The sequence below is a fragment of the Debaryomyces fabryi genome, assembly GCF_001447935.2.
Source record: "Debaryomyces fabryi strain CBS 789 chromosome Unknown contig00107, whole genome shotgun sequence".
In the NCBI taxonomy this organism is placed as follows: Eukaryota; Fungi; Ascomycota; class Pichiomycetes; order Serinales; family Debaryomycetaceae; genus Debaryomyces; species Debaryomyces fabryi.
In genome coordinates, this window is record NW_015385533.1 from 12,365 (window position 1) to 36,008 (window position 23,644).

Sequence of the window (23,644 nt, forward strand, 5' to 3'; positions counted from 1 at the left end):
CAATAGCCAGCTTTTACCAGCATGGCTGATTCCCCTACAAATCTTGTTCTCAAATAGTTTATATCCAGCTTTAATGATCTGGTCCTTCCAAAATTTCTGTTTTCAGAAACAGGCAAGCGATAAATCGTCGATTTATGGACTTTGATCCAGCAGTGTCTATTAGCCAGCCATCGAGCGTTTTTGCAGTAATTGAGAATTTTTGACATAAACTGTAAAACATATTTATTTTGCAGGTTGCAGCCAAACGTGATGTTATCGGAATTAGCGCGTTGATCCACTACATTTGATCAACCTTTAACCATTAGATCAGGTCTTTTTATCAATAGAAAAGCAGGCAGGAAAGTCTCTTTATTAACATTAAATATGTTCAAAGGTTTAAGGAAAAAGGCATCTGCTTTGCTGTTGTATTCACAACCTTCCCGCCCAAGCGGAACAGCTAATGATCCGTCTTCATATGATAAGATTCTTAAGCAGGTTCATGATTTCGAAATTGCGTTTAAGGCGATGGATTATTTGTTAGATGATAGAACGCAAGAGGGAATAGATCTCTTACAGGAGCAACTGAATAAACACGAAAAGGCGGAAAGTGAGCAGCCGGCGGCGATATTTCCATTGGCACTAGGAGTGATGGAGTTCATTGAGGCCACATTAGGATTTGAGCCGGAGGTGATGGAACGGGCACACCAGACACTATCGGACGCAGAGACGGCGTCTTTGAACAATGCGAAATACAATGTGAGACACCAGCTTGGGACGTCGCATATATATCCACCGGGAACAGAATTCCAGGTGACGTATGCGGAACTGACGTTGTTGAATGCGTTGCTTATGTTGTTGCAGGAGAGCAATGGGGTTGTGGAGGGTGCGAAGGCGTTGTTCAAGTTGCGGAAGGCGTACCAGACGTTGGATTCGATCTACAAAAAGATCAAGGAACTGGAGCCTATTTTCAACAAGAATTTGGCTAAATTGAAGAAGGAGGCATTGTTACAACACGAGGGTATCTCAGCTAGCGTGAGCACTGTTGATTTACCTGGGTACCGTAGCCCATCTCTGAGAGGTGGATCGAGTGCTTCTTTACCTCAAGATGTCAAGCTCTTAAAAAATTTGGAGGCTGTGTACCAAATGAGAAAGTCTCGTATTGAAGGTACGAGTTTGATTGATCCTTCTCAGGTGCAGAATGTTAATATGTATGCAACCACATCATCTAGTGAGCTGTCATCATCCGTTGTGTCCGCCGCTAATAGTGTTACAGGAGGAATAGGAGGAAGACCTGATTCTCCTAGAACACACACCTTGTCCCAAAATGCAAAATTTAGAAATCCAAATTCTTCGTCTGCTGATGATGAGTTTGATGATGATGATGACGATGAATTTTCTGATGCATCAGATTCCTTCCATAGTTTTGGAAATCTTTCCATTCCGCATCGGACGCATAAATCGTCCTCTTTGAACAATTCCCAAACTTTGGACAAAGCTGAATCTGTTATATCTGGCGCTAATTCGTCATCTATATCTCTAAGGAATTCTGACCACGAGGACAATCATATGCACGTCTCTACTGTTGATGAGTATATACATTCTGGAGTCCAACTTTGTTTTGGTATACTACAGGTTGTTCTTTCATTGATCCCGCCTACTATTGGTAAAGTTTTGTCGATTGTTGGTTTCAAGGGTGACCGTGTAACAGGATTAAAAATGCTCTGGAGAACAGCAATCACGAGCAGAAATATCCATGGTGAATTAGCTCTATTATGCTTGTTGGTTTTCTATGATGGCCCTGTGCAGTTTATAGACGATGGATACCAGCTACCAGGACAAGAGGATTCTAATGTCACTGATGTGATTTCAATCGATAAAAAGTCTAATATTTCTGAAGAGGAGCTCGAAATGATATTGAAAAACCCTGCTTTATATACGCCTCAGTTATTAACTAAGGCAAGGGGATATTTTCCTCATAATGCCTTATGGTTGTTACAAGAAGGTAGGATGCTTGCTGCTCAGGGTCAATTAGTGAAAGCTGCTAGCCTTATGCAATCATTTACAGACAATCCCCAGACAAAAATAAATATGCAACAAGTTGAAGCCTTGCTTATCTTTGATAGGGCAATGTTATATGCATTTAAGCATGATTTTGATGAAGCAGCAAGAGATTTCATATACTTACTTGAGATAAATTCTTGGTCCAAGAGTATCTATTTATTTTTTGCTGGAAGTTGTTATTTAGAAAAGTGGAGAATGATTAAATTAGGGTTGATAGAAGTGGAAAATAGAGAGAAATCGCTAAAATATTATGCAGACCAAGCAGAACTTTACCTCAAGAAGGCGCCAACGTATGTTCCTGGTCATGGAATTAATGCAACCAATAAGAAAGGAGGAATTGGTGGTGGTAATAAGCAAATGCCTTTTGACAAGTTCTTGTTGAGAAAGCTTCAACACGTTGAAAAGCGCCAAAAGAAGTACCCCGAATTGTCGTTTTTGGATTGTTTTGGTACATCTCCAGTACACGAGCTAGTATATTTCTGGAATGGCTATAATAGAATGACTAAAAATGAGCTTGAATTGACATTGACTTTATTGGGATACTCTGGTTCAATGAACTCAGATTATTCTGCTAACAATAATGAACAGAAGTTTGCAAAATTGGAAGAGAGTGAAGACGAAGCCATGATAAGATATTTCTTCCAAAGTATTACTCTTAGGCTGTTGAATAGAGTTTCTGAAGGTGTAGCCTTATTAGATTCACATGTCATATCTAAATATGTTACACAGGACTCACCAAATATGCCTTTTAAATTTATAAAGATGACTTACAGTCCATACCTTTATCCTACAGCCCTTTATGAGCGTTCAATGTTTGTGTGGTTATTACGGACATCTAAAAAATCTGCAAATATTAAAGAGGCAATTGAAGAATGTAAAGCCTGGTTGAAAAAATCAGAATCCGTCGGTGATGGCGACTATGAGTTAAGTAATAGAACGGGTATGAAAATTAAAGCCGCCGGTGATAGATTAGATCAATTCAAGGCACAAATATGAATCAAATGGTGATTTATTCTCTATATGCTGACGTGATTGATTTAGTGACTTATAGTTATAAACTGTTCATACTTTATGAACTTTTTTGCATATCTAACTAGGACTATATATCTAACATTAATGTGGTTAATTAAAATATGTATCAACCATAGTGTAGGCAACGTTAAATCCAAAACAGATACTTAAAATCCAACCAACTACAAGAGTGGGTATTATTCCAACAAGTATGATCATTTGTAATAGTTTAGCAGGGTTGTTCATAGCCCCGCCCTTGGAAATAGTTGAACTGTTATTAATGAATGGCAAAGAATTAAAACCATAAAATGTTATTACAAAATAATAGCCAATAGCCCCAAAATATAGAGAGTTCCCCAATATCAAAGCGAAAACTGATTTCTTGATTCTGATTAATGGTAGCAAAATAAATTGCAATACGTACAAAACGCACCAAATAACCAAAAATGAATTGCAATGAATATCGAAACAAAACCCCCATTCGATATAGTTAACATTATATCTTCCGACACCTCCGATATTACCATACGTATTATTGAATAACTTATTCGTCACAAACCATGAAATGGTCGCAATGACAATACCACTTAAATAAAAGTCAATCATTACCATGTAGACTATCAATTTACCGATATCCCATATGCGAGGACTATAAGCTATTCCCCATGCAATTGCACTTATTGAAAGGAATGCCGTTAATAATATCAAAAATGAGGGATCATCTCTTGAGTAAGTCGATTTAGTATTCGACAGAGGTTTATAATAGTAGTGTGATCTGTACATCTTTTTTGGATTAATTATTAAATGAAATATTTCCCACATAGCAGTCTCAAAATCAAGAGTAGTAGGCTTGAACAACCGCTTGAACATTATTTTTAAGTTTTGTACGTTTCCCCCTGCGTAATCATTGCTGGAATTGTTGTTGGTAAAGACAGAAGATGATGTTGATATAAACGATCCTCCTGAGACCGATCCTTGTGGAAACCGCAGAGAAGTGGACGGAATTGATGCCTGTGGAAATAAATCTTGTGTAGTATATGGCAAATTGAATCGCTTACTCATTATTTCGTTAGCCTAATGATAGTATTGTAACTATAATAGATCGAAATACGAATAGACTTAAGCTTGATTTCAATTCAAGTCACGTGTTAAATATCCATACATTTATTACAGATGTAATATGATATACATATAAATAAATAAATAGCACTACTAGAACTAAGCATATCGTTTGAACCGTACATTCCTTGCCATTTGAGAGAGATCGATAGATTTTGTAGCAGCGTGGCCGTGGTTTGGTCTATTTTCGTAAATATCGCAATCTTCACTACCTAAGTCTATGCTCATTTTCCTAGGAGGTTCCAAGTCAGGAGTGTCGTATGCTGTGGTGGAAGGAATGGAATCTGGAGTAGGAAATATACGGTCAACTTCGCTCTTCCAAAGTTTGGAAATATAGCCGTCTTTATTCTCAGAATCTATATTCGGAAAATCGAGGCTTGCTGGGATATCTGCTGTATCATCCGAGTTTTCAACGGTATGTTCTTTCTCATGACTATCTTGCATTCTGAAATACCTCGACCTATCAATAAACCCCAAAACCCCTGCCTTTGATTTCATTTGTAAATTGGATGGAGATTTCTCATTAGGTATTGAATAAGTTTCAGCGGATGATCCGGATAGAGAGCTAGAGAATCGTAATTTGATTTGTGTATACTCAGACATAATAGCTTCGTGCTGAATCTTGATCCCATACTCGAAAGATGAACTACCTGGTATTAATGGATTCCATTTTGATGTTAGGTTTCCACTTGATGTAGAGTTGGTAGAATCTTCCTCCTCAGAATATAAATCCTTATAGTCTAAGATCTTTTGCAAAGTTCTACTCGTATTTTTTTGACTTGAGTTTCCGATAGGAGTAGGGGTAGCATTATTATATTTTTTTACGAAGTTATTTTGGAAGTCCTTAATTTCTTGTAAAGTATCTTTGTAATTAATGGAGCTTGCTGTAACACGTCGACCATCATTTATATTGTTAAGTACATTTTTGCTTTTATCCGTATCATGTTTAGCATTTATTTCTTGTGCAGTCTCTGATTCACGATCATCATCTAGTTCAGTTTCTTCATCATCCAGCTCACTCTCATATTTTAGACTTCCTGTTCTTATTGTTGTATCCAGACCGTTTTTTCTCGTAAGCTTTTTGTCATTAAGCTGATCGTTTCCTTTCAAAGTATAACAAGACGAGACTCGTGATAGGGAATACAAGCTATCAGGTTCTCCGGCAAAAAGCTTACTCATTTTATTATATATTTTATTGGCAGCAGAAGCTATGACTGATGAAGGTGTTGTTGCATTGGTTCGGTTTTCGCTACCAAAAGAAAGATCTGAATGCATGTTATTTATATCTGCACTTTCGGTACTTTGCAAACCACGGAAGGAATTATCGGGGTTACCATAGTTATGAAATCTCTCTTGTTCATTATCCTCTTCTAATTTCTTGTTTAAATTATCTAATGGCAAATCATTTTGTATGCTATTATCAACTATTTCTTCATTTCCGTAATCCCTATCTAATCGCTTTTGTTGAGCTGACCTACGATTGCTGGAAGATTTACTTCTCCTAGCCCTTTCATTTATTTTATGCTTCTCCCTAGCTCGTTGATGACATTGCAAATCTGGCGACACCATCATACCAGAGGAAATCACGGATTGTGAAAATCTCTGTCGACTCAAATTAATGTTCTCACTACTATTATGTGACTCTTTTATGCCATTCTCGTTTTTTGTATCATTTGGTATATTGCTATAAAGTACCGCCAGTACTGTTGTTGGTGTCCTTCTTGTTCTACTACCCTCTTTCCTTGCACCAAATGTATTATGCGTTGAACTGGATCTCGTCCTCGACTCATTTCGATAGTTCTCCAAAACTCTGTTTCTACTTCGACCAGGTATATCCCGGTCCTCAATCATATCCATTTTGATATATATGCTTCACACCTTGTTAATTCCTCTATAATTATCCATATAAATCAAATATCAGCCGCACAAATTGTATACGGAATTGAATTAATTTTAAGTAATAAAAACCTAAAAAATCTACCTTGCTTATTAAAGTACACTTGTGGATATCCAGTTATTTATTATTCTATCATGGGTCTATTTACAAATAGGTAATGAAAAATGGCCAGTTGAAGTTTTATTAACGTAATCCTTATTTTGATTTGTTACCTGAGGTTCTTATCACCACGTGATGCAATTTTTTTCATTGATAGCTATACTACCTCAAAGACTAGATGGCCCTGGTTAAGTCCACTATAAGCACATTCTATTAGTAATTTCTGTCTTTTGATAACTAAATTACTTAGATTGACAATTTCTTGTTTATGTTTCATTATTATCATACTATTTTGAGTCTTATGTCTTTTGCTATTGACTTCTTCGAAGATTAAAGACAAGTCTTCAACTGTTTTATTCAAATAGTCTTGCATCTGCTCAAATATTTCAGAGAAGTTTGTCTTTGAAAGATAGAATGCAAAACAATATGTCCATTTAAGGGTCTTACGGCCATTAGTTAGTGCTTTGATCGCATCGTGCAAAAATTGAACATCAATCCATGAGAGGTTCTGTTGGGACTTATTTTTCTTTTTCAGTTCTTCTTCCATATATAGTTTCATTTTATTGTCTACTTTGTCAATAATTTTCTGATCACCCTTCATTGAAGATTCATGAACCGAAAAACGTTTGTAAAAATGCAAATATCTCTGTAATGAAAGCCTTTTCAGCTGCTGTAACTTTTTAACAGCATCCGTCTCTTCGGGATCAAATCTATTACATTTGTAGTACGATGTTCCATGTTCTTTCCATGAGACTAAGCAAATCCAGCAAAATTCGTATCTGCACTTAGAACATGTCATATGGTTGCACCCACCGCTTTTCTCTATCAGCGAACCACACTTAGGGCATCCTTGTGTATTAGCTTGGATCCAATTGGCGGTTTCAGAATCGTCTTGACATTTCTTAACCCATAATTTCACAATCCAGCAGGGGCAAGGCAAATGGTTCTCGTATTGACAATCGTAGCAAAACTCATGATTTTCTGGACAAGTAACTATGGGAACGTTTAAAATATCCACATCTTCACCGTTCACATTTTCTGCTTTAGGAGGTTTTCTTGTAACTAGTTCTGTAAGATTTGTGCAATCGGGAGCAGGACACCACTTCCACTTTTGTTTATGGCTTTCAATATAAGCCTTTGCCGCCGCTGCGAGTAAATGATTTTTAGTCATATCAAGTATAGGTTCAGCCAATTTCCCATCTTTACTTTGAAAGAGCATTTCTACATCAGCATGAGTGATAGACAAGTTGCATTCAACATTAATGCAACGTATTATTCGCCCATTATGAATATTTTCTCTTACATATTCACTATAGCAATTCAAACAAAACTCATGATCACAGCTTAATGAATATACCTCTGTAATTTCATATTTTTCGCAACAGACTGAACAGTTAAATTCTTTAACTTTTGCCACATTATTATTCTTTTCGTTTGGATCCGTCAAACCACAAGAATCTCGAAGTTTTGGCCAATCATCATAGAATGCATTGATAACATCTTCCGATTGCCAGTTTTTGAAATGAAGCATCATAATAATGCTATCGAGATCACACTGTGGCAACTGCATATTTTTCAACGTAATAGCCTTATCTAGTAAGAACTCTTGAATATAGCTGGTTAATTTCCAAGGCTCGTATGAAACCCTATTTCGCTTTATAGGATGAAAATTAGAACTGCTGGTATTATTAAATAACTGAATCGATTCGTTATCAGTATCAGTGTCATTATCATTTGGGATATCTTCCTCTTCAGAATCTAGTTCTTCTTCAAATGAAAAATCTGATTCGGAGCCGTCTGCAATCTCATCATCGTATTCAAAACTCAAGTTATCTTCACTTTCTGACATTAGATAAGGAAACCAAGATTTTTGTTGATGCTATACAATTTACGATTTGAATAATTTTACCAAAGGTATATGTTAATATATATTATTCTATGCTATCAAATTAATTTATAATACACAGTGCGCGTGAGAATGATACCTATGATAATTTATTTATCACTCTTTGTAGGATACATTGTTCTTGCTTAATTAAGTTATGTATAATTTCCTCTCTTACTTTTGTAGAAGCCTTCATGCTAGTATAGTCATTATATCTTGATAAGCGACTTTGGCACCAATCTTTAATCAATTGATGAATTTCTTCGTGTTGCGAAGTATTTTCATATGGAAGTAGTAAATGTAATATTCTTCTAGATAATTTTCTATTAGTTTCACACTTGACTAACTTTGACTGAAATAATTTATAAGGCATTAAGATGATTTTCAACAATGAATATGTTTGAGGAGATAATGATCCGTCGTATCTAACAACTGGAGATAATTGCCACGTTTCTGGGGTGGTGTTATCAGTCATTTCAGCATCTTCGCCTTCATTATCACAGCATCCGCCACCATCCTCATGTTCATGATCTCCATGGTGTTCATGATCATCTTCATTTTGATGAGCACTTTCGTAATCATTGACTAAATCATTCACAATATCAAATCCAATTTCCTCATACCATTGTAATTTTACATCTAACTGTTTAACCTTAATACCCGAATTGTTCTTTTTGTAATTTTTCAAGTATGAAAACATCTGCACCGAAAGAAGGCACGAATCATTGACATTTGGTTCTTTAAAATCGTTGACAAACCCATATCGCTGTAATAAGTATGGATTAGATAAGGTGTTACCATATGTATTGAATAGCTCGTATTTGTATTCTTCCAGTGGTGGGTTTGTTAATACAATATCACAACATTGTGAGCTGTCTGAAAGTTGGGCCGCCAACTCTTCTTCTGCTGACATTGAATGTCCAGTTTGAGTATTTGGCATACTTTCAGCCTCATCTTCACTTAAAGATAAAGTTGAAACCTCTTCATCACTTTTTGCTGTTTCTGCTTCCGAATCTTCATCGTCGTCCAATTCGTCTTCCATTTCTTTTATGTAATCCATAGTGATTTCAGATATTTCAGGTATTTCCTCAGTATCAGATTCTTGATCACTTTGATTCTCATCATGTTCGTCACTTTCATTATTTTCATCACTTCCTTCTGAATCAGACGAGCTAGCAAGATCGTTTTCAACTAAGCCGTCTTCATCATCTTCCATATCTTCTTCTTCGTGTTCGTCAATGCCATCGTTTTCTTCTTCTTCTTCTTCCTCAATTTCTTCAATCATTTCTTCTTCTTCATCTTCATCTTCATCGTGATTTTCACAGTTCGATTCTCCACAAATCGTGCAGACATCGTCTCCATCACAAACAAAATGAACGTTTTCTCTACCTTGAATCTTGGAAGTTTCATCTTGTTGTTGCATTACAGGAACAATATGATTGAACAAATCAGCCCCAGGAACTAAAGAGAGACCGTGGAAATCATCAACTGCAAATGCTCTCGATATAACGGTTTGGACATATTTTGCAAACATAACCACCTTTTCGAAATGCTTCCTGGTTAAAAAGGATTCCAATTCATTGCTGTCTGATGGTAGTTCTAAATCAAATATCTCTGGCATACCGGCATATTTTTCGTTAATATGAGCGAATCGAATGCATTCAATATAGAATTGAACCAATTCGTCACTGTTAAGCATTCCCAATAAATCACATTCGGTATTTTTTAACATTTCCTTCTCTTCTGTTGTCCATAAGCATATAGGAATATTGGAAAATTCGTCATTTTCCTGTTTTGGGTCGATAGTGGAAACATAATCAAACCATGGTGAGTTTTTGCCAGCATATAATTCATAGATAAATGAAATCACTACACTATGCATGCCTTTGGTCAAATTCACATCAGGGTTGCCCGAATACAACTCATTGAAGTCATTGAGTAAGTTGCAAATAAAAGTATTTTTAGACGATAAAATATTGGCCTTAGGAATCCGAAGTAATAAATTATCTTCATCTTCACTACTATCAGTCTTAAGAAATACGCCCACTCCACTAGTAGTTTTAGATTCTTCAACACTCAAAATATCAGCATTCCAAAAAGCATTCTTCTCTAGCCATCCCAAAACGTTATCAACCTTATCTGAATCTGTGTTGGACATGTTCTATACAACTGATAACCCTTTGATCTCATCTCTTAGTCTTTATTATGGCCCTCTTAAACTAGTCGAAGCTTATGTGCAGGCTTCACTTAGAGCCCTAGCGCTTAAAGCTTCGTGATACAAACCCGTCATAAGCGCAGACATCGCTTAAAAAAATTCTCATCTGTTACCCGGACATATACCGAAGTATAAATACTACCTATTCCCCTATGCTCCCTTAGTCTGAACAGTATCATCAGTAGTGGTTATACTATCTCTTAATAGATATATAACTTGTACTATTTATAGTACACTACATAAAGACCTTAGTTTTATCCTAAGTACACCACATTAGTGCTTGTGTGAATTGGGTATTACGTATCAGCTAAGTGTTTTTTGACCTTTTTAACAGATTGGCCACAATCAACACTTCGTTTCCGGTCTCTTAGAGTTAGTGCATTTGTGTCTAAGTATAGTTCTGGTAACGCAGATCGGAGCCATTTATGGATGCGATTGATTATGATCAGATTAAGGCACGATGCTACATGCATCCATTTGTAAGGCTCGTTTAGAGGTGTAGACATGTAGACAGATGAAGATCCCTTTGGATTCTGACTGACCTTCTGGAAGTTCGGGCTATTCCCACCATCCCTTAGAGTAGAAACGACTTCATATACTGGTAACTAATGCCAGAAGGCTACCTATATTCCTAGCGTAAAAGTAACGTTAAAAAAATTTTTCGGGTATTAAATCACGTGACTACGTGATTCTGAGTGAAATCACTTCCGAAGTTCGTTTGTAAGACGATGATTAAAGATTGGCATATCCAATATATAGTCAACATTTACAACAAGACTTTACAATATGGCTCACAGATTATTAGTTAATGTCATCTTCACCGGTGCATCTGTTTTTGGACGTGCTTTCACTGAAGCATACAAGCAGGCGGCCAAGGCCACCGCCGCTACACCCCAAGGTGGAGCTGCCAAATCCTCGTCAGTTGGCGGTATTCCAACCGAAGAAGCACTCAAAATCTTAGATTTGAAGAAATCTGACTTATCGCTTGATAAAGTAGACGAGAAATATGCGTACTTGTTCGATGTGAATTCAAAAGAAAAGGGTAATTCATTCTATTTACAATCCAAGGTGTACTATGCGATGGATAGTCTTCGTAAGGAGTTGGAGTATCTTGATAAGTTAAAGAAGGCCAAGGAAGGCGGCCAGGGTGATGCTGGTCCTACACTGACGTGATAGTGCTGTTGGTGTTCTTCCACCTCGCTACTGCCATCACTTTACAATATGAAGTCCTTTTTCTGGGTCCTTCTTTCTGCTCTTCCTAGCCTGTTGCATTTACATTTTTATTCTTCCATGGCATAACCTGACGTTTGCTTCATCAAATCATAGCGTGCCATACGAGATCTATAGTTCTACAATTTCCAGACAAAATTTTGGGATATTACCTGCTCATATGCTAATTTTCGAAGTTTTACTTTGTTTTGACTCATTTTTTAACATTAACTTGTAAATATTTATTCTTTATAGTGTTTAATAGCATATAGGTACATCTTCTAATTGCCTGATATTATAACTAGGTTGTAGTCTATACTTATACGGTCGTATAATGTTCTTACACAAAACCAATTTATTGTATAATCCTAGGGCCTATGCAAATATGGAAAACAGTCGTTAGATGAAGTTTTTTCTTCATATTTGCTTTCTATTATTCTATATTCATTAATATTTATACTCATAGGGTCGATTTTGTCGGTGTTGTTACCTTTGCTAATTTATAGGATAATATTATGAGTAATAATAATAACAAAGAGGAAGAACAACTTTTACAAGATGCATCGACTTTATTAATGTTTGCTAATGTGGCAGCTAAACAACAACAAGAACAGCTTGGACATAAGGCATCACCAACACCGCCACCTTCACAAATGCCAGTCCCAACTTTACAATCGAATCCACAGTCTCAACATTCATCAATATCGCCTCCGAGCCTGTTTCAGCCTTTGAGAACACCACAACAACCCTTTGGGCAACAACTTCAACTGCCGTTGCAACAACAGCAGATCCCTAATCATTCACAGCCATACCAACCACAGCATCATATATATAATGGTAATAACTCACCTCAAACGGATAGAATACAGGAAACATTTAAATTACAGCAGACATACATAACATCAGGAGGCAAAGTAACTCCTCCTTCACATGCCAAATCTTTACCTGAATCATCCAGGTCATCTATTTCGGATCATGCGATGAAACCAACTGACTCTGCTCAATATCATGAACGAGGGTTACCAGTACATAGTAATTTTGTTCAGCAAGGACACAAGCGATCATTGTCATCTCCGGGAATGGAGGCAACGTCAATGACTCAAAGCCCACCTATATTGAGTAGCCATTCTCCAGGTCCTGCAAGTATTGCTTTGTCACGAGGAATTAATATTGAAAGCGGTAAGCGGAATAATAATAATGCCATGATTGCAGCTGCTGCGCTAGCAGCTGCAGCTGATATTCCTTTGCCATTAATTAAAAAGAATGAAGAATCAGTAAATCAGCACAGTGAAATGCAGCCTGAAAAATCGTTGCCTGAGGCTTCATCGCTGGTGAAGGATGAAAGCATGATTGAGAATCGAGCAGATGAATCAGTTATGACGGAACCAGAGGAAGAAGATATAAATGAAACAGACGACGAACAGCAGTCAAAACCGAACACAGATGTCAAATCTCCTGGTATAAACAATAATGATATGGAAACAGTACATATTAAGAAAAAGGCGGAAGAAGAAAAACTTCATACGTTACCTTCAAAAACCTTGACTCCAACGCCGATTGAAGCTGATGATAAAACTAATTTAATCTCCGAATCAGCCACTAAAGCTGAACCTGAAATCTCTACTAAAGTACAGTTCAGACCACCACCGTTGTCCTCTTACCAAGTGGATCCAGATGCGGGACTTATAGGATGTATATGTGGTATTGAAGATGATGATGGGTTTACTATACAATGCGATGTATGCTTTCGCTGGCAACATTGCTTATGTATGGATTTTGGAACCAATGATGAAGTTCCTGAAGATGAGTATAAATGTTATTATTGTGATGAAGCAAAATGGGGCAAATTCGACGCTGATCGGTGTAGGTCGAGTACCTTGAAAAGGTTGGAACTTGAGAAAATATCTGATAAAAACGAGCAAACTGAAGATATTAAGCCATCAAACAAGAGGAAGCATCTGAGTTCTGATTCTAAAAACGAAGAAAAAAAGAAAAGAAAATCAACGGAGAAACATAGTGACAATAATCAAGAGAAGAATGATGACAAAAAGCCGTTTGCAAAGCTGGAAACGAATAATTCTACTAATGATACCATAGTTTCTGCCACTGATTTTTTACCAAATAAGAGTAATGAATTGCTAGATAACGGGATTTCAGCAGAACCATACCAATCTGTGTATTATAAATTAAAAGGTAACGATTATAAGAAAACTTCTGTTAAGTCTTTACTAGATAAAATTGGTACTCAGTTCTATAATAAATTTTGTCAATTAAACAAAAATGAACAAGACTTATGTTCACTACAAGTAATGGCATCCAATGAATTTAAGAATTTAAAATTCAGCAGTATAGTACTACCAAATCAAGATGCATATCTACGGGAAAATAAAGAGTTGCGTAAAAAACAAAAGAACTGTAATGGAACATCTATCCAGGTCAAATTATATGCCGAAAATCAGAAACAAAAGTTCAATGGCATTACAAGGTATGGTGTATTTATAACAGACAAAGCCCTTAAATATGAAAAAGAAATAACCATACCTCAAGAAACACCAATAATTGAATACTTGGGCGAGATCGATTTGTTCGATAATTACAAAAATGACCAAATAAACCAATATTCGGCTTTTGGAACTCCCAAGCCAAAAGTTCTCAAGGTTAATATGAAGATATTGTCAAGCGAAGAAGAAAATGAATCATTAGAAATTGTATCGGATTCGAGGTTTGTTGGTAATGAATCGAGGTTTATCAGAAAAGCATGTCCAGCAACAAGCAATTGCAAAATCAAGCCAATTTACATTCCAGAAACTAACTCTTTTAGGCTCTTGGTCGTCACATCTAAACCAATTGTATTGTCTTCCAATACAAATGAAGAGGAGTTAAGGCTAGATTGGGAATGGGATTACCTTCACCCAATAAGAAGGATGAATGCCGCTAAAAACTCGAAATCCCAAGATCCTGTCGAACCACTCAAGTTTGAACAATTTTCTGACCATGACAAAGCATATTTAATAACGTCGATTGATAATATACTTCATTTTGTTGAATGTGGGTGCAGTACCGCCGGTTCTGGGATAATACAAAATGGATGTGCGATATTCAAGGTGAAAAAGGCCACTTCCTATCTTTTAAGATCTACAAGAAAAGCATCTAATATAAGTAACATTAATCTTTCAAAGTCTCGTGAGGAGTTGATAATTCCGAAAAAACAAAGAAATTTCGTATCATGGGAAGAGAGGCTAGTAGAGAGAGATAGAATTATTCAGATGGATTTGCATGTTACAACCAATGAAGGTAATGTTGATCCAATAGGTGACAACCCTGAGAATAACCAAGAGTCTAATGAAGATAATGGTACGCTTAAACAAAAACATGATACTGCTATTTCTAATGATTCAGAGGCTTCAAATGATCATGCATCTCTCTTCTTTACTCTTCCATTTAAACACCAGCTAATTGCTAAGGGTAAGAGGTTGATAAAAAAGGTCGAACGCGATGAGTTAAAACATGACACAGATATGAAAACTGATGTTGAGAAGAGTGTACCTGAGAAAATGTCCGAATTACTGTCAATTTCGGTACCAGTTGTGCCTGAACTAGTTGTTAAAATACGTCAAACCCTTGATAAGGAAATTCAGCCAATTAATGAAATTAAGGAAGATATTGAAGCAGTGGAAACTACTAGCAATGTTAAAGCCGAACCAGTCCTTTCTAAATCGAATAACTCGCTGTTTGTTACGCTAAATTCGGTTGTAACTCCAACACAGTCAGCGGGCAATAAAGCTGAGAATTCAGGACTATCGACTGTTGATACAACAGAAGACAAGGCTAGCGAAGTACCACGACCTCTTCCTACAGTGAAGAAATTATCATTTGCTGATTATAAAAAGAAAATGAAGTAATTTAATTTCTACAGTCTACTATTTAGTATTTATTAGAAATGGTACAATCTCGCTTCCCTGTATAAACTAGCTGTAGATATTATCAAATATGTATGTCGCAAATATTTTGAGAGCAACTACTTAAATTATGTAATTCCATGAAAGGTATCGAAATATTGATATATTGAGGTATGATTCTTTGTTAATGAAAAATAATTCAGAGAATGTTCCAATTTGGAACTCAAGACGTAGTGGTGGGAGAACTCTTGGTTGTCTTTTCGATTTACCAAATGAGCTATTGACTAACATATTCGAATTCATGGTTCAAGAAGATTTGACAAAAATACTAAGCATTTTGAATGAAGTTCCGAATAGAAATGATCGTATTTTCCAAATTGTAAATGATATTTTCTATTCATCAATTATTATCACAAACTATTCAAAGGATCATTTTCATGAGTTAGACGAATTGAAAAGTATAATTCCAGCATATAAAGTAGACCGAAGTTTATTCTGGCCATTAGAATTCATTCTATATAATGAGATCGTTCCACATTTGGCGTACGTCAAGAGATCTAAAAGGGTATATTACGTGTTTGGAAACAGAAATCCAGTAGAATCTATTCATAAAGTTATGAGGCAACTCTGTAAATATCTTAGTGAAGTTCCTAACGAAATGAAGGAAATTACGAGTGAAATCAATTTATTGCTAAATGTATCACCTTCATTTGATACAGTTGAGGAGTTCAAACAAAACTTTCAAGATTTAAATATTACATTCTTGAATCGTGTAATCCGCCATTCAACCGTGTTTAGTGATCTTCGTCGATTAAACATAGTTGACGGTATCTATTACCCATTGCCAAATCAAAGCTTAGACCTTGGCAACATTAGGTTTCTTGATTCTATCCAAGAATTATGTTTAAACCATTTAAATTTACTGTCTGTTGAAAATCTACAATTGCCATCTTCAATTTTAATATTGAACCTATCAGATAACAAGATCGTTAATCTTGATGGTTTGAAACTTCCCTACATGTTAAGAAAACTAGATCTATCACATAATAACATTACTTTTATCAGACGGGGCTTCTTTCCCAACGCTTTAGACGAGCTTAATTTAGGAAGTAATAGACTAAACTTACTAGCCGGTCATATATTCCCTAATAGTATATGCAGCTTGGACTTGTCAAATAATTTTATCAGAGATGTTAACTTTATAATACCACGGGATCTTAAGTATTTGAGCCTTCGGCATTGCCCTATAAAGAACATATGTGTTGATGCCAGAACAACTATTGCTAACAATAACATAAAAATTGACCTCTGGTGAATAAAATAAAATATATCAACTATTATTATTAATTACTAATTATTATTTTAACTATCTAACTATTTTGAATCTGAAATTTTGAACTATTATTTACCAGTTCCTTAGGATTGAAATCATCAAGTACAATATTCGATCTTTGACACATTTGTTGAAATATGCTGTTTTCCATATTGAATAAATTCAATGGAGTATCAAATTCCTTCACTTCACCCCTGTCTAAAACTAAAATCCTGTCATAATGAAGAATTGTTTTCAACCTATGAGCAATACACAATATTGTGCAGTCAGCAAATTCTCTAACAATCGTACTCTGAATCTTACTATCTGTCTCATAATCGACCGATGAAGTGGCTTCATCTAAAATTAAAATTTTAGAATCTCTGACTAATGCTCTGGCAAATGCAATCAATTGTCTTTCACCAAGCGAAAAATTAGAACCTTCATCTTCAACTCCTTGATCTAAATGAAATTTGTTTAAAACATCATTTTCTTTATCTTGCTTTTGAATATTCACCATTCTTAAATCATCAATTAAACCAGATCTTCTTAACGCATCCCATAATTTCTCGTCTGGATGTTCTTCAAAAGGATCTAAATTAGTACGAATCGTACCTCGGAATAATATTGGGTCTTGAGGAATAATAGATAAGCATGATCTTAAATCTTTCAAACCAAGGCGTGAAATATCAACGTCATCGATCATAATTTTTCCTGATTCCAACTCAGATAATCTATATAAAGCGGTCATTATAGATGACTTACCCGCGCCTGTTCTACCACAGATACCAACTTTTTCTGCGGGCTTAATATCTAAATTCAAGTCTTTCAATACGAGCGGTAATCCTGGTCTGTACGCCATAGATGCCTTGTCAAATTTGATGCCACCCTTTTGTGGCCATTCTGGGTGTGGTGTAGTCTCTGTTATAAAATAAGGGGCTTCTTCTGGTAAGTTATATGCATAATTACAAATTCTTTCAACAGAATTCATTTCGTTCTCCACTTGAGTGAAAGTTCTTATAAGCATCGATAATTGACCGGCTATTTGTAATACATATGATAATAATAACCCGACAGATGATGCACTAATATTAAAAATTCTGTTAACACACAATAATGCAATAAGCAACGCGAATAACGACGCAACGATGTCTAAATGAATAGCTAACCAACGCTGGTTTGCTATTGTAATGTAATATGCTTCATTCATTTTATTGATTAAACGATCATTTTTTTCCAAGAACCTATTGTCTGCTTTGTATGCTTTAATAGTGTTCATACCATTCAAAGTTTCATTGAAGTTGTTGTATACATGAGATCTCTGAACTGCTTCTAATCTTTTAATTTCTCTAGCCGATGATTGATAATAATTAGCCACTGCGACGAAGATGAAAACCAAAAACGGTACTGCAATTGCAAACCATGGCAAATAACAGATACATAAAATCAAAACACCAACAATATTTGAAAACATGAAAAATACCAATCTCAATTGATCCCCAATTTCATTATCTAAAACATCAGTATCTTTTGTGAATCTATTCAAGATTCTTCCCATAGGAGTCGTATCCATAAATGACATGGGTGCATGCAATACTTTATTCACAGCAATAACATTTAAAGACCTGGAAGCTCTGTTTGTCATATAGGCCAAAAGAACAAATTCAAGAGTTAAAAACAAAAAAGCCAAGATAGTAAACATTACATAAAACCCAATATAAAACCTGTCAGATCTGTCAGGGAATCTTTTTTCAGTCCAAAAAGAAAGCCAGGTATTAGTGAACAACTGGCAAAATGTGGCAAGTATAACTGCTGAAATTACAATTGGAACGATACCGTAATTTTTGAAGATTCCTGAACCATGCTTTATATAGTTCTTGTAAACGTCAAGACTTATACCATTCACAGCCTTTTCCTCTTCTTCAAATAATTTACCATCTTTGGTATTATTTTTGTTGTAATCACGTTGAACAGACTCGTCATCATTAGCAGTCGATTTATGTGTCTGAGTTTTAGATAACTGTCTATGTATTAACTCCTTTTCATTTTCTATAATTTCCTCATCGTCGATTAATTCCTCTTCTTCGTCTTCATCTTCGCTATCATTGGTTTGACTATTAAATGCCATCAATTTATTAAAATCGGCATTATTAGCACTCAAGTCTTCAAGCGTTCCAACATCAATAGTACCATCACCATTCAAAAAGACAATTCTATCAGCAGTACCAATTAGTGACAACTGATGAGTTGCCAAAATTCTTGTTTTATCTTTAAGTAAGCCTAGCATACAATTGTTCATAATATGCTTACCTACCCTTGCATCAACTGCAGATAAAACATCATCTAACAAAACAATATCCTTGTCAGCATAAACAGCCCTTGCTAAATTAATTCTTGCCTTTTGGCCACCTGATAATGTAATACCTCTTTCACCAATCTCTGTATTATCACCTGCAGGTAAGATTTCTAAATCGCTCTCCAAAGAACAGGCATAAACAACATTCTTATACTTTTCTTCGTCATATTCGCATCCAAATAAGATATTCTCCTTAACGGTTTCATTCTGAACCCAAGGGTAACCACATAATAACAATGAACCATTAACATTAATCTCACCAGAGGACTTTCTCATAAATCCAGACATAGCACTTAATAAGGACGATTTTCCTGACCCTATCAAACCGGTGATAACAATAAATTCCCCCTTTTTAATAGACAAATTAATGTCCCTCAATCCTGGAAAGGATATCTCTTCTGATGAATTGGATTTAGAAAGACTTTGAGTGAGTTCCTTGGAAGAGTCGGAGTTCTCACTAGAATTAGAAGTAACCTCTTTATTTTCACCGTCAGCCGAACTTTCCTCGTCTTCAAATGTGTCCCATTCGAAAGAAGCATTTCTAATTTCAATAGATGTGTTTGACTTTTCCATTAAAGCCAACATCTCGCCTCTTGCCTCGATTCTATTCGCTTCCTCATCGATTTCTCCAGATGCCAAATATGTACCCACTCTTTGTAAACCAATGAACGCATCGACACCTGTTGCTAGAGCCATCGGCAACATGATCACTTGTTGCGATAAAATGTTAAAAAGCGAAATAGACGAAAAAATAGACGCTGGGTCTCTGTCATTTGACTTAATAGCATACAAAACAAGGAAAGTAACCAATGATGAAAAGAGAGTCATTGACATAGCGAAAGATACGATAATGTTTCTAAGAACTTGCATTCTATAAATGATTTTCATTTCTTCTCTTCTAATATTCGAAATGTTTTCGTGGTACGGTGGCTCCCATGAATAAAACTTAATAATTCTCAAGTTATTCAAAACTTCCTTAATATAATCAACTCTAGAATCAGTGTAGGAATTGGCTTTAGATCTATATTCAAATAATTTCTTAGTGGAAATGGTAATTGCCAACATAAAAACAAATAATAATCCAATACCCACAAGAGCAGTTGGACCAACATTATAAATCAAGATCCCAATAGCTATAGCAATAGGCACTGGAAACGTAAACAAGAACGGTTGAAATCCAATCGCGAAATCGATTCTTGCTAAATCAGTTCCCATCATCGAAGTTACCTTACCCGCTGGGTATTTATGCTTTGTTTCTGCATTAGTTCTAAATGATTTGTCTAAAATAGCCTTAGTTAACACTGCTTTAGCCTCTGCACCAGTCAACATTGAATTGTAGAAAAAGTGATTAATCAAAATACCAGACACTAATACAACACCTGCACTACCAAACGAATATCCAAGACCTTTGCCTATTCCTGTTTCATAGCCAAGAGCCTTCATTTCCACGTACGAAATTAATTTCTTTGTTTGCAATGGGTTCGCAGTCATCCCACCATTGGCCAATGCCAAATAAAAACACGCCTTAAGATATTGCCATTTAAATGTCTTCAAAATAGCAAGAACTGTAAGCGGTTTAGGAAGCTTGAAGTCTTTCATATCGTCTTCTTCGTCTATAGAACTGTTCTCTACGTTTTCTCCTCTTTCCTTGCACTTTTCCAAAATATGCTTCTGTTTCGCTTTCTTCAAGCTCTCTTCCAAAATATTAGAAAATTTGGCGTACATCGTCTCAATCCGAATCTCATCTGTAAGCTTAAACATGTCTTCAGGTTTCAAAGTCCTCTTGTATCCCGTATTCAACACAGGAAACAACCACAAAAAAAATATTCTCGATAGAATGTTTACCCTCTTTTCTGGAAAAAGCTTTCGTTCTTCATCTAACGGTAACGGCGGTACCTTTTTGGACAACATAAACGATAGTAACCTTCTCTGAGGCTCCAATTCCAAGGATTCCAAGCTGTGGGAATCCTTCTCGTAATTCGCCATATTGCTTTGTGTTTTGGTCAACTGAAAATTAGGCTTCAATCACCGTAAGTACTTCAATAAAATTTTTCGATCCCCTCGGTCAGTACGTCTTATAATTCCTAGTACTTGCTTTTAATGATCTTTTGTATACGACGATTCAAATGATCCCTTTTATATATACCCTTTCTACGAAATACCTATACCCCAAATATTTGAAGACCAATTATGCTGTATTTATAATAGACATTCTACGGCTCCTTTTTTTTTTTGGTATCCTGTCCGCTTACGTAACAACTTCCTGTTGATAACGGAACCATCCAACGTTACCTCCAGAAGACGATAGCGAGATCCGTCAGAGATATATATATGAAATAGAACAGACAAGTGACAGTAAGTCCCTGTTATGGTTTTGAATTCTATGGCCTTCAGTATCAAGCATCTTTTAGATATCTGGCAAGCTGTTGTACTGGCATTTTGATGGGGGAGATACTTAGTTCGCAATGCCATTTCGCAATCTGGAGTTATCGGAGATAATATTAGCGATGGGTGGCAAAAGGATTTACGTTGGTGCGTCGGTTTTAATAGTGTATATAGGTGATATATTATTTGTATTACTAAGACCACTATTGTGGGGTGTTCGTAGATCAATAGGTTGCATGTTAGAGGATATATATTATATAGATTATAGTAGGGGATCAGCTGTTTGTTTCAGGCAGATGTATAAGCCAGTGCGAAAATCAATGTGAAATCCTGTCAACGTGCTAATAATGAATCGCATATCGCGAACGCAGAGAGTCACAAGGAAATTGAATAAGGTTGGTTGCATCAGACGATGACGACCCGATATGAAAGATACGGAAGAGTGGGCATAAAAGAGGCATATATCATCAATTATATCAAGGCAAGATTCCGTCGGGAGGTAGAATTGACAAAAGTGGGTGATGAAGAAATACGAATGTTATTTTGTTTCCGTGAAGACCATTGCGTCATTCTATGGATAGCATTGTTTCGATCCGACTTTTCAATGCTCCGATCCTTTGACGGATAACGTCAAAGCCATTTTGGGTGCGATCTGCGATTAGGTTATGCACCCATGCACCACACCCATTCACCGAGGGTATTTCAGCTGAGCCTCTGGTTCCAAATCTACGTATGGTTTTAAATATAACGTAAAATTAATTAAACAAAGCAAGCGCATGTATATAATAGACAGAATACAAGGTATCCGGGAGAAGTCAAATATGGGTATCGAGAAATAATCAAAAAAATTTTCCAATCATTAGAAATAGAAGATAGCGCATAAAGCTACCAACGAAAATGAGGTCCATGGTTTGATGACACTGGCTGAACCTTCGAAAACAGCAGGAGATGTAGACGAAGTTACAGGGGTGTTGGAGGAGGAAGATGGGCTGACTGTGTTAGAAACGATGGCGGGTGCAACTGTTTGGGAAGCACCTGAGGCATTAGACGAAACAGTGGCCGCTATAGGTGATGCAGATTCTTGGGTAATTGGTTTTGCGGAGCCATTCTCTGAGCTTGAAGTGTTAGGAGATCCTGTTTCTGGTAATTTTGAGCTTGAAGCAGTACTTTCCTGGTCAGATAATGGGTAATAGGTTGTGTGAGTGGTTTGATCGTTGTAGTCATAGCTAGCACCGGTGGTCGTTGGTACGTAAGAGCAACTTGTGTCATCGCATGATACAACAGTAATTACAGCAGTTCCAGTTTCAGCCGAAGTAAGGGTAGCAGTGGAAGGTGTAGCAACTTGGGTTTCAGTGGCAACCTCATCAGTCAATGGGCAATATGTGGTGTAAGTTGTCTCGTCCTTAGTAACATATTTAACCCCAGTTGTTAATGGGACTTGTGAACATGCATTATTCTCGCAAGACGTAACAGTAATAACGGTTGTAGCAATATTAACAGTTTCTGTTGACAATGCATCGTTATTTGCATCCGTAGTGGAGGCTACATCTTGGCCTTCAGGGTTGGAGGTAATTCCATTGTCACCAGTCTCACTAGCTACTGAACCAGCACCATTAGTAGACAATGAAGCACCAGTGTATTCAGTGCAAGTCGGACAATGTGTAGCTTGTGCAGAACCTGTTAAACTTCTTGAAGCTCCGCTGATAATAGAAGTACTTGTTGAATAATCACCATTAGAATCTGTCGTCACTATCACGTCGCCAGTTTGAGTAGTAGTTGCACCATTAGCATCAGTAGTTGTGATGGTAGTAGGGTACTTAGTACACAATGGACAAGCAGCTGTAGTTGTGCCATCAGTAGCAGATGGACCGTCAGAAGTAGATGATCCGTCAGAAGCAGATGCACCGTTAGAAGCAGAAGCACCGCCAGTAGCAGATGATCCGTCAGTAACAGATTCATCGTCAGAAGCAGAAGCACCACCAGTAGCAGATGATCCGTCAGTAGCAGATGCACCTTTAGAAGTAGATGATCCGTCAGTAGCAGATGCACCATTAGAAGCAGAAGCACCGCCAGTAGCAGATGATCCGTCAGTAACAGATGCACCGTCAGAAGCAGATGCACCACCAGTAACAGATGATCCGTCAGTAGCAGATACACCGTCAGAAGCAGATGCACCACCAGTAGCAGATGAATCGCCACTGATGATAGAAGTAGTAG

The 23,644-nt window shown here is 36.6% G+C and overlaps 9 protein-coding genes across 9 annotated transcripts; 4 read left to right on the forward strand and 5 right to left on the reverse strand.

The window, feature by feature from the left end:
* Positions 1-363: 363 nt before the first annotated feature.
* On the forward strand, positions 364-3,036 carry IML2 (Iml2p; the record flags this gene model as incomplete). The annotated part of the gene is made up of 1 exon (XM_015613042.1): positions 364-3,036. The coding sequence occupies one exon, from the start codon at positions 364-366 to the stop codon at positions 3,034-3,036; it is 2,673 nt and encodes an 890-aa protein (XP_015466127.1).
* Positions 3,037-3,162: 126 nt separating this feature from the next.
* AC631_04214 (uncharacterized protein) lies at positions 3,163-4,113 on the reverse strand (the record flags this gene model as incomplete). The annotated part of the gene is made up of 1 exon (XM_015613043.1): positions 3,163-4,113. The coding sequence occupies one exon, from the start codon at positions 4,111-4,113 to the stop codon at positions 3,163-3,165; it is 951 nt and encodes a 316-aa protein (XP_015466128.1).
* Positions 4,114-4,269: 156 nt separating this feature from the next.
* On the reverse strand, positions 4,270-6,027 carry AC631_04215 (uncharacterized protein; the record flags this gene model as incomplete). Its single annotated transcript, XM_015613044.1, has 1 exon — positions 4,270-6,027. The coding sequence occupies one exon, from the start codon at positions 6,025-6,027 to the stop codon at positions 4,270-4,272; it is 1,758 nt and encodes a 585-aa protein (XP_015466129.1).
* A 296-nt stretch (positions 6,028-6,323) lies between these two features.
* Positions 6,324-8,015, reverse strand: AC631_04216 (E3 ubiquitin-protein ligase; the record flags this gene model as incomplete). The annotated part of the gene is made up of 1 exon (XM_015613045.1): positions 6,324-8,015. The coding sequence occupies one exon, from the start codon at positions 8,013-8,015 to the stop codon at positions 6,324-6,326; it is 1,692 nt and encodes a 563-aa protein (XP_015466130.1).
* Positions 8,016-8,151: 136 nt separating this feature from the next.
* AC631_04217 (protein-lysine N-methyltransferase) lies at positions 8,152-10,209 on the reverse strand (the record flags this gene model as incomplete). The annotated part of the gene is made up of 1 exon (XM_015613046.1): positions 8,152-10,209. One exon carries the CDS (start codon positions 10,207-10,209, stop codon positions 8,152-8,154), a length of 2,058 nt encoding a protein of 685 aa, XP_015466131.1.
* Positions 10,210-11,052: 843 nt separating this feature from the next.
* On the forward strand, positions 11,053-11,439 carry PAM16 (import motor complex subunit; the record flags this gene model as incomplete). Its single annotated transcript, XM_015613047.1, has 1 exon — positions 11,053-11,439. One exon carries the CDS (start codon positions 11,053-11,055, stop codon positions 11,437-11,439), a length of 387 nt encoding a protein of 128 aa, XP_015466132.1.
* Positions 11,440-11,990: 551 nt separating this feature from the next.
* Positions 11,991-15,377, forward strand: SET3 (histone-binding protein; the record flags this gene model as incomplete). Its single annotated transcript, XM_015613048.1, has 1 exon — positions 11,991-15,377. The coding sequence occupies one exon, from the start codon at positions 11,991-11,993 to the stop codon at positions 15,375-15,377; it is 3,387 nt and encodes a 1,128-aa protein (XP_015466133.1).
* Positions 15,378-15,561: 184 nt separating this feature from the next.
* On the forward strand, positions 15,562-16,689 carry AC631_04220 (uncharacterized protein; the record flags this gene model as incomplete). Its single annotated transcript, XM_015613049.1, has 1 exon — positions 15,562-16,689. One exon carries the CDS (start codon positions 15,562-15,564, stop codon positions 16,687-16,689), a length of 1,128 nt encoding a protein of 375 aa, XP_015466134.1.
* A 55-nt stretch (positions 16,690-16,744) lies between these two features.
* On the reverse strand, positions 16,745-21,028 carry AC631_04221 (uncharacterized protein; the record flags this gene model as incomplete). The annotated part of the gene is made up of 1 exon (XM_015613050.1): positions 16,745-21,028. The coding sequence occupies one exon, from the start codon at positions 21,026-21,028 to the stop codon at positions 16,745-16,747; it is 4,284 nt and encodes a 1,427-aa protein (XP_015466135.1).
* Between the last annotated feature and the right edge of the window lie 2,616 nt (positions 21,029-23,644).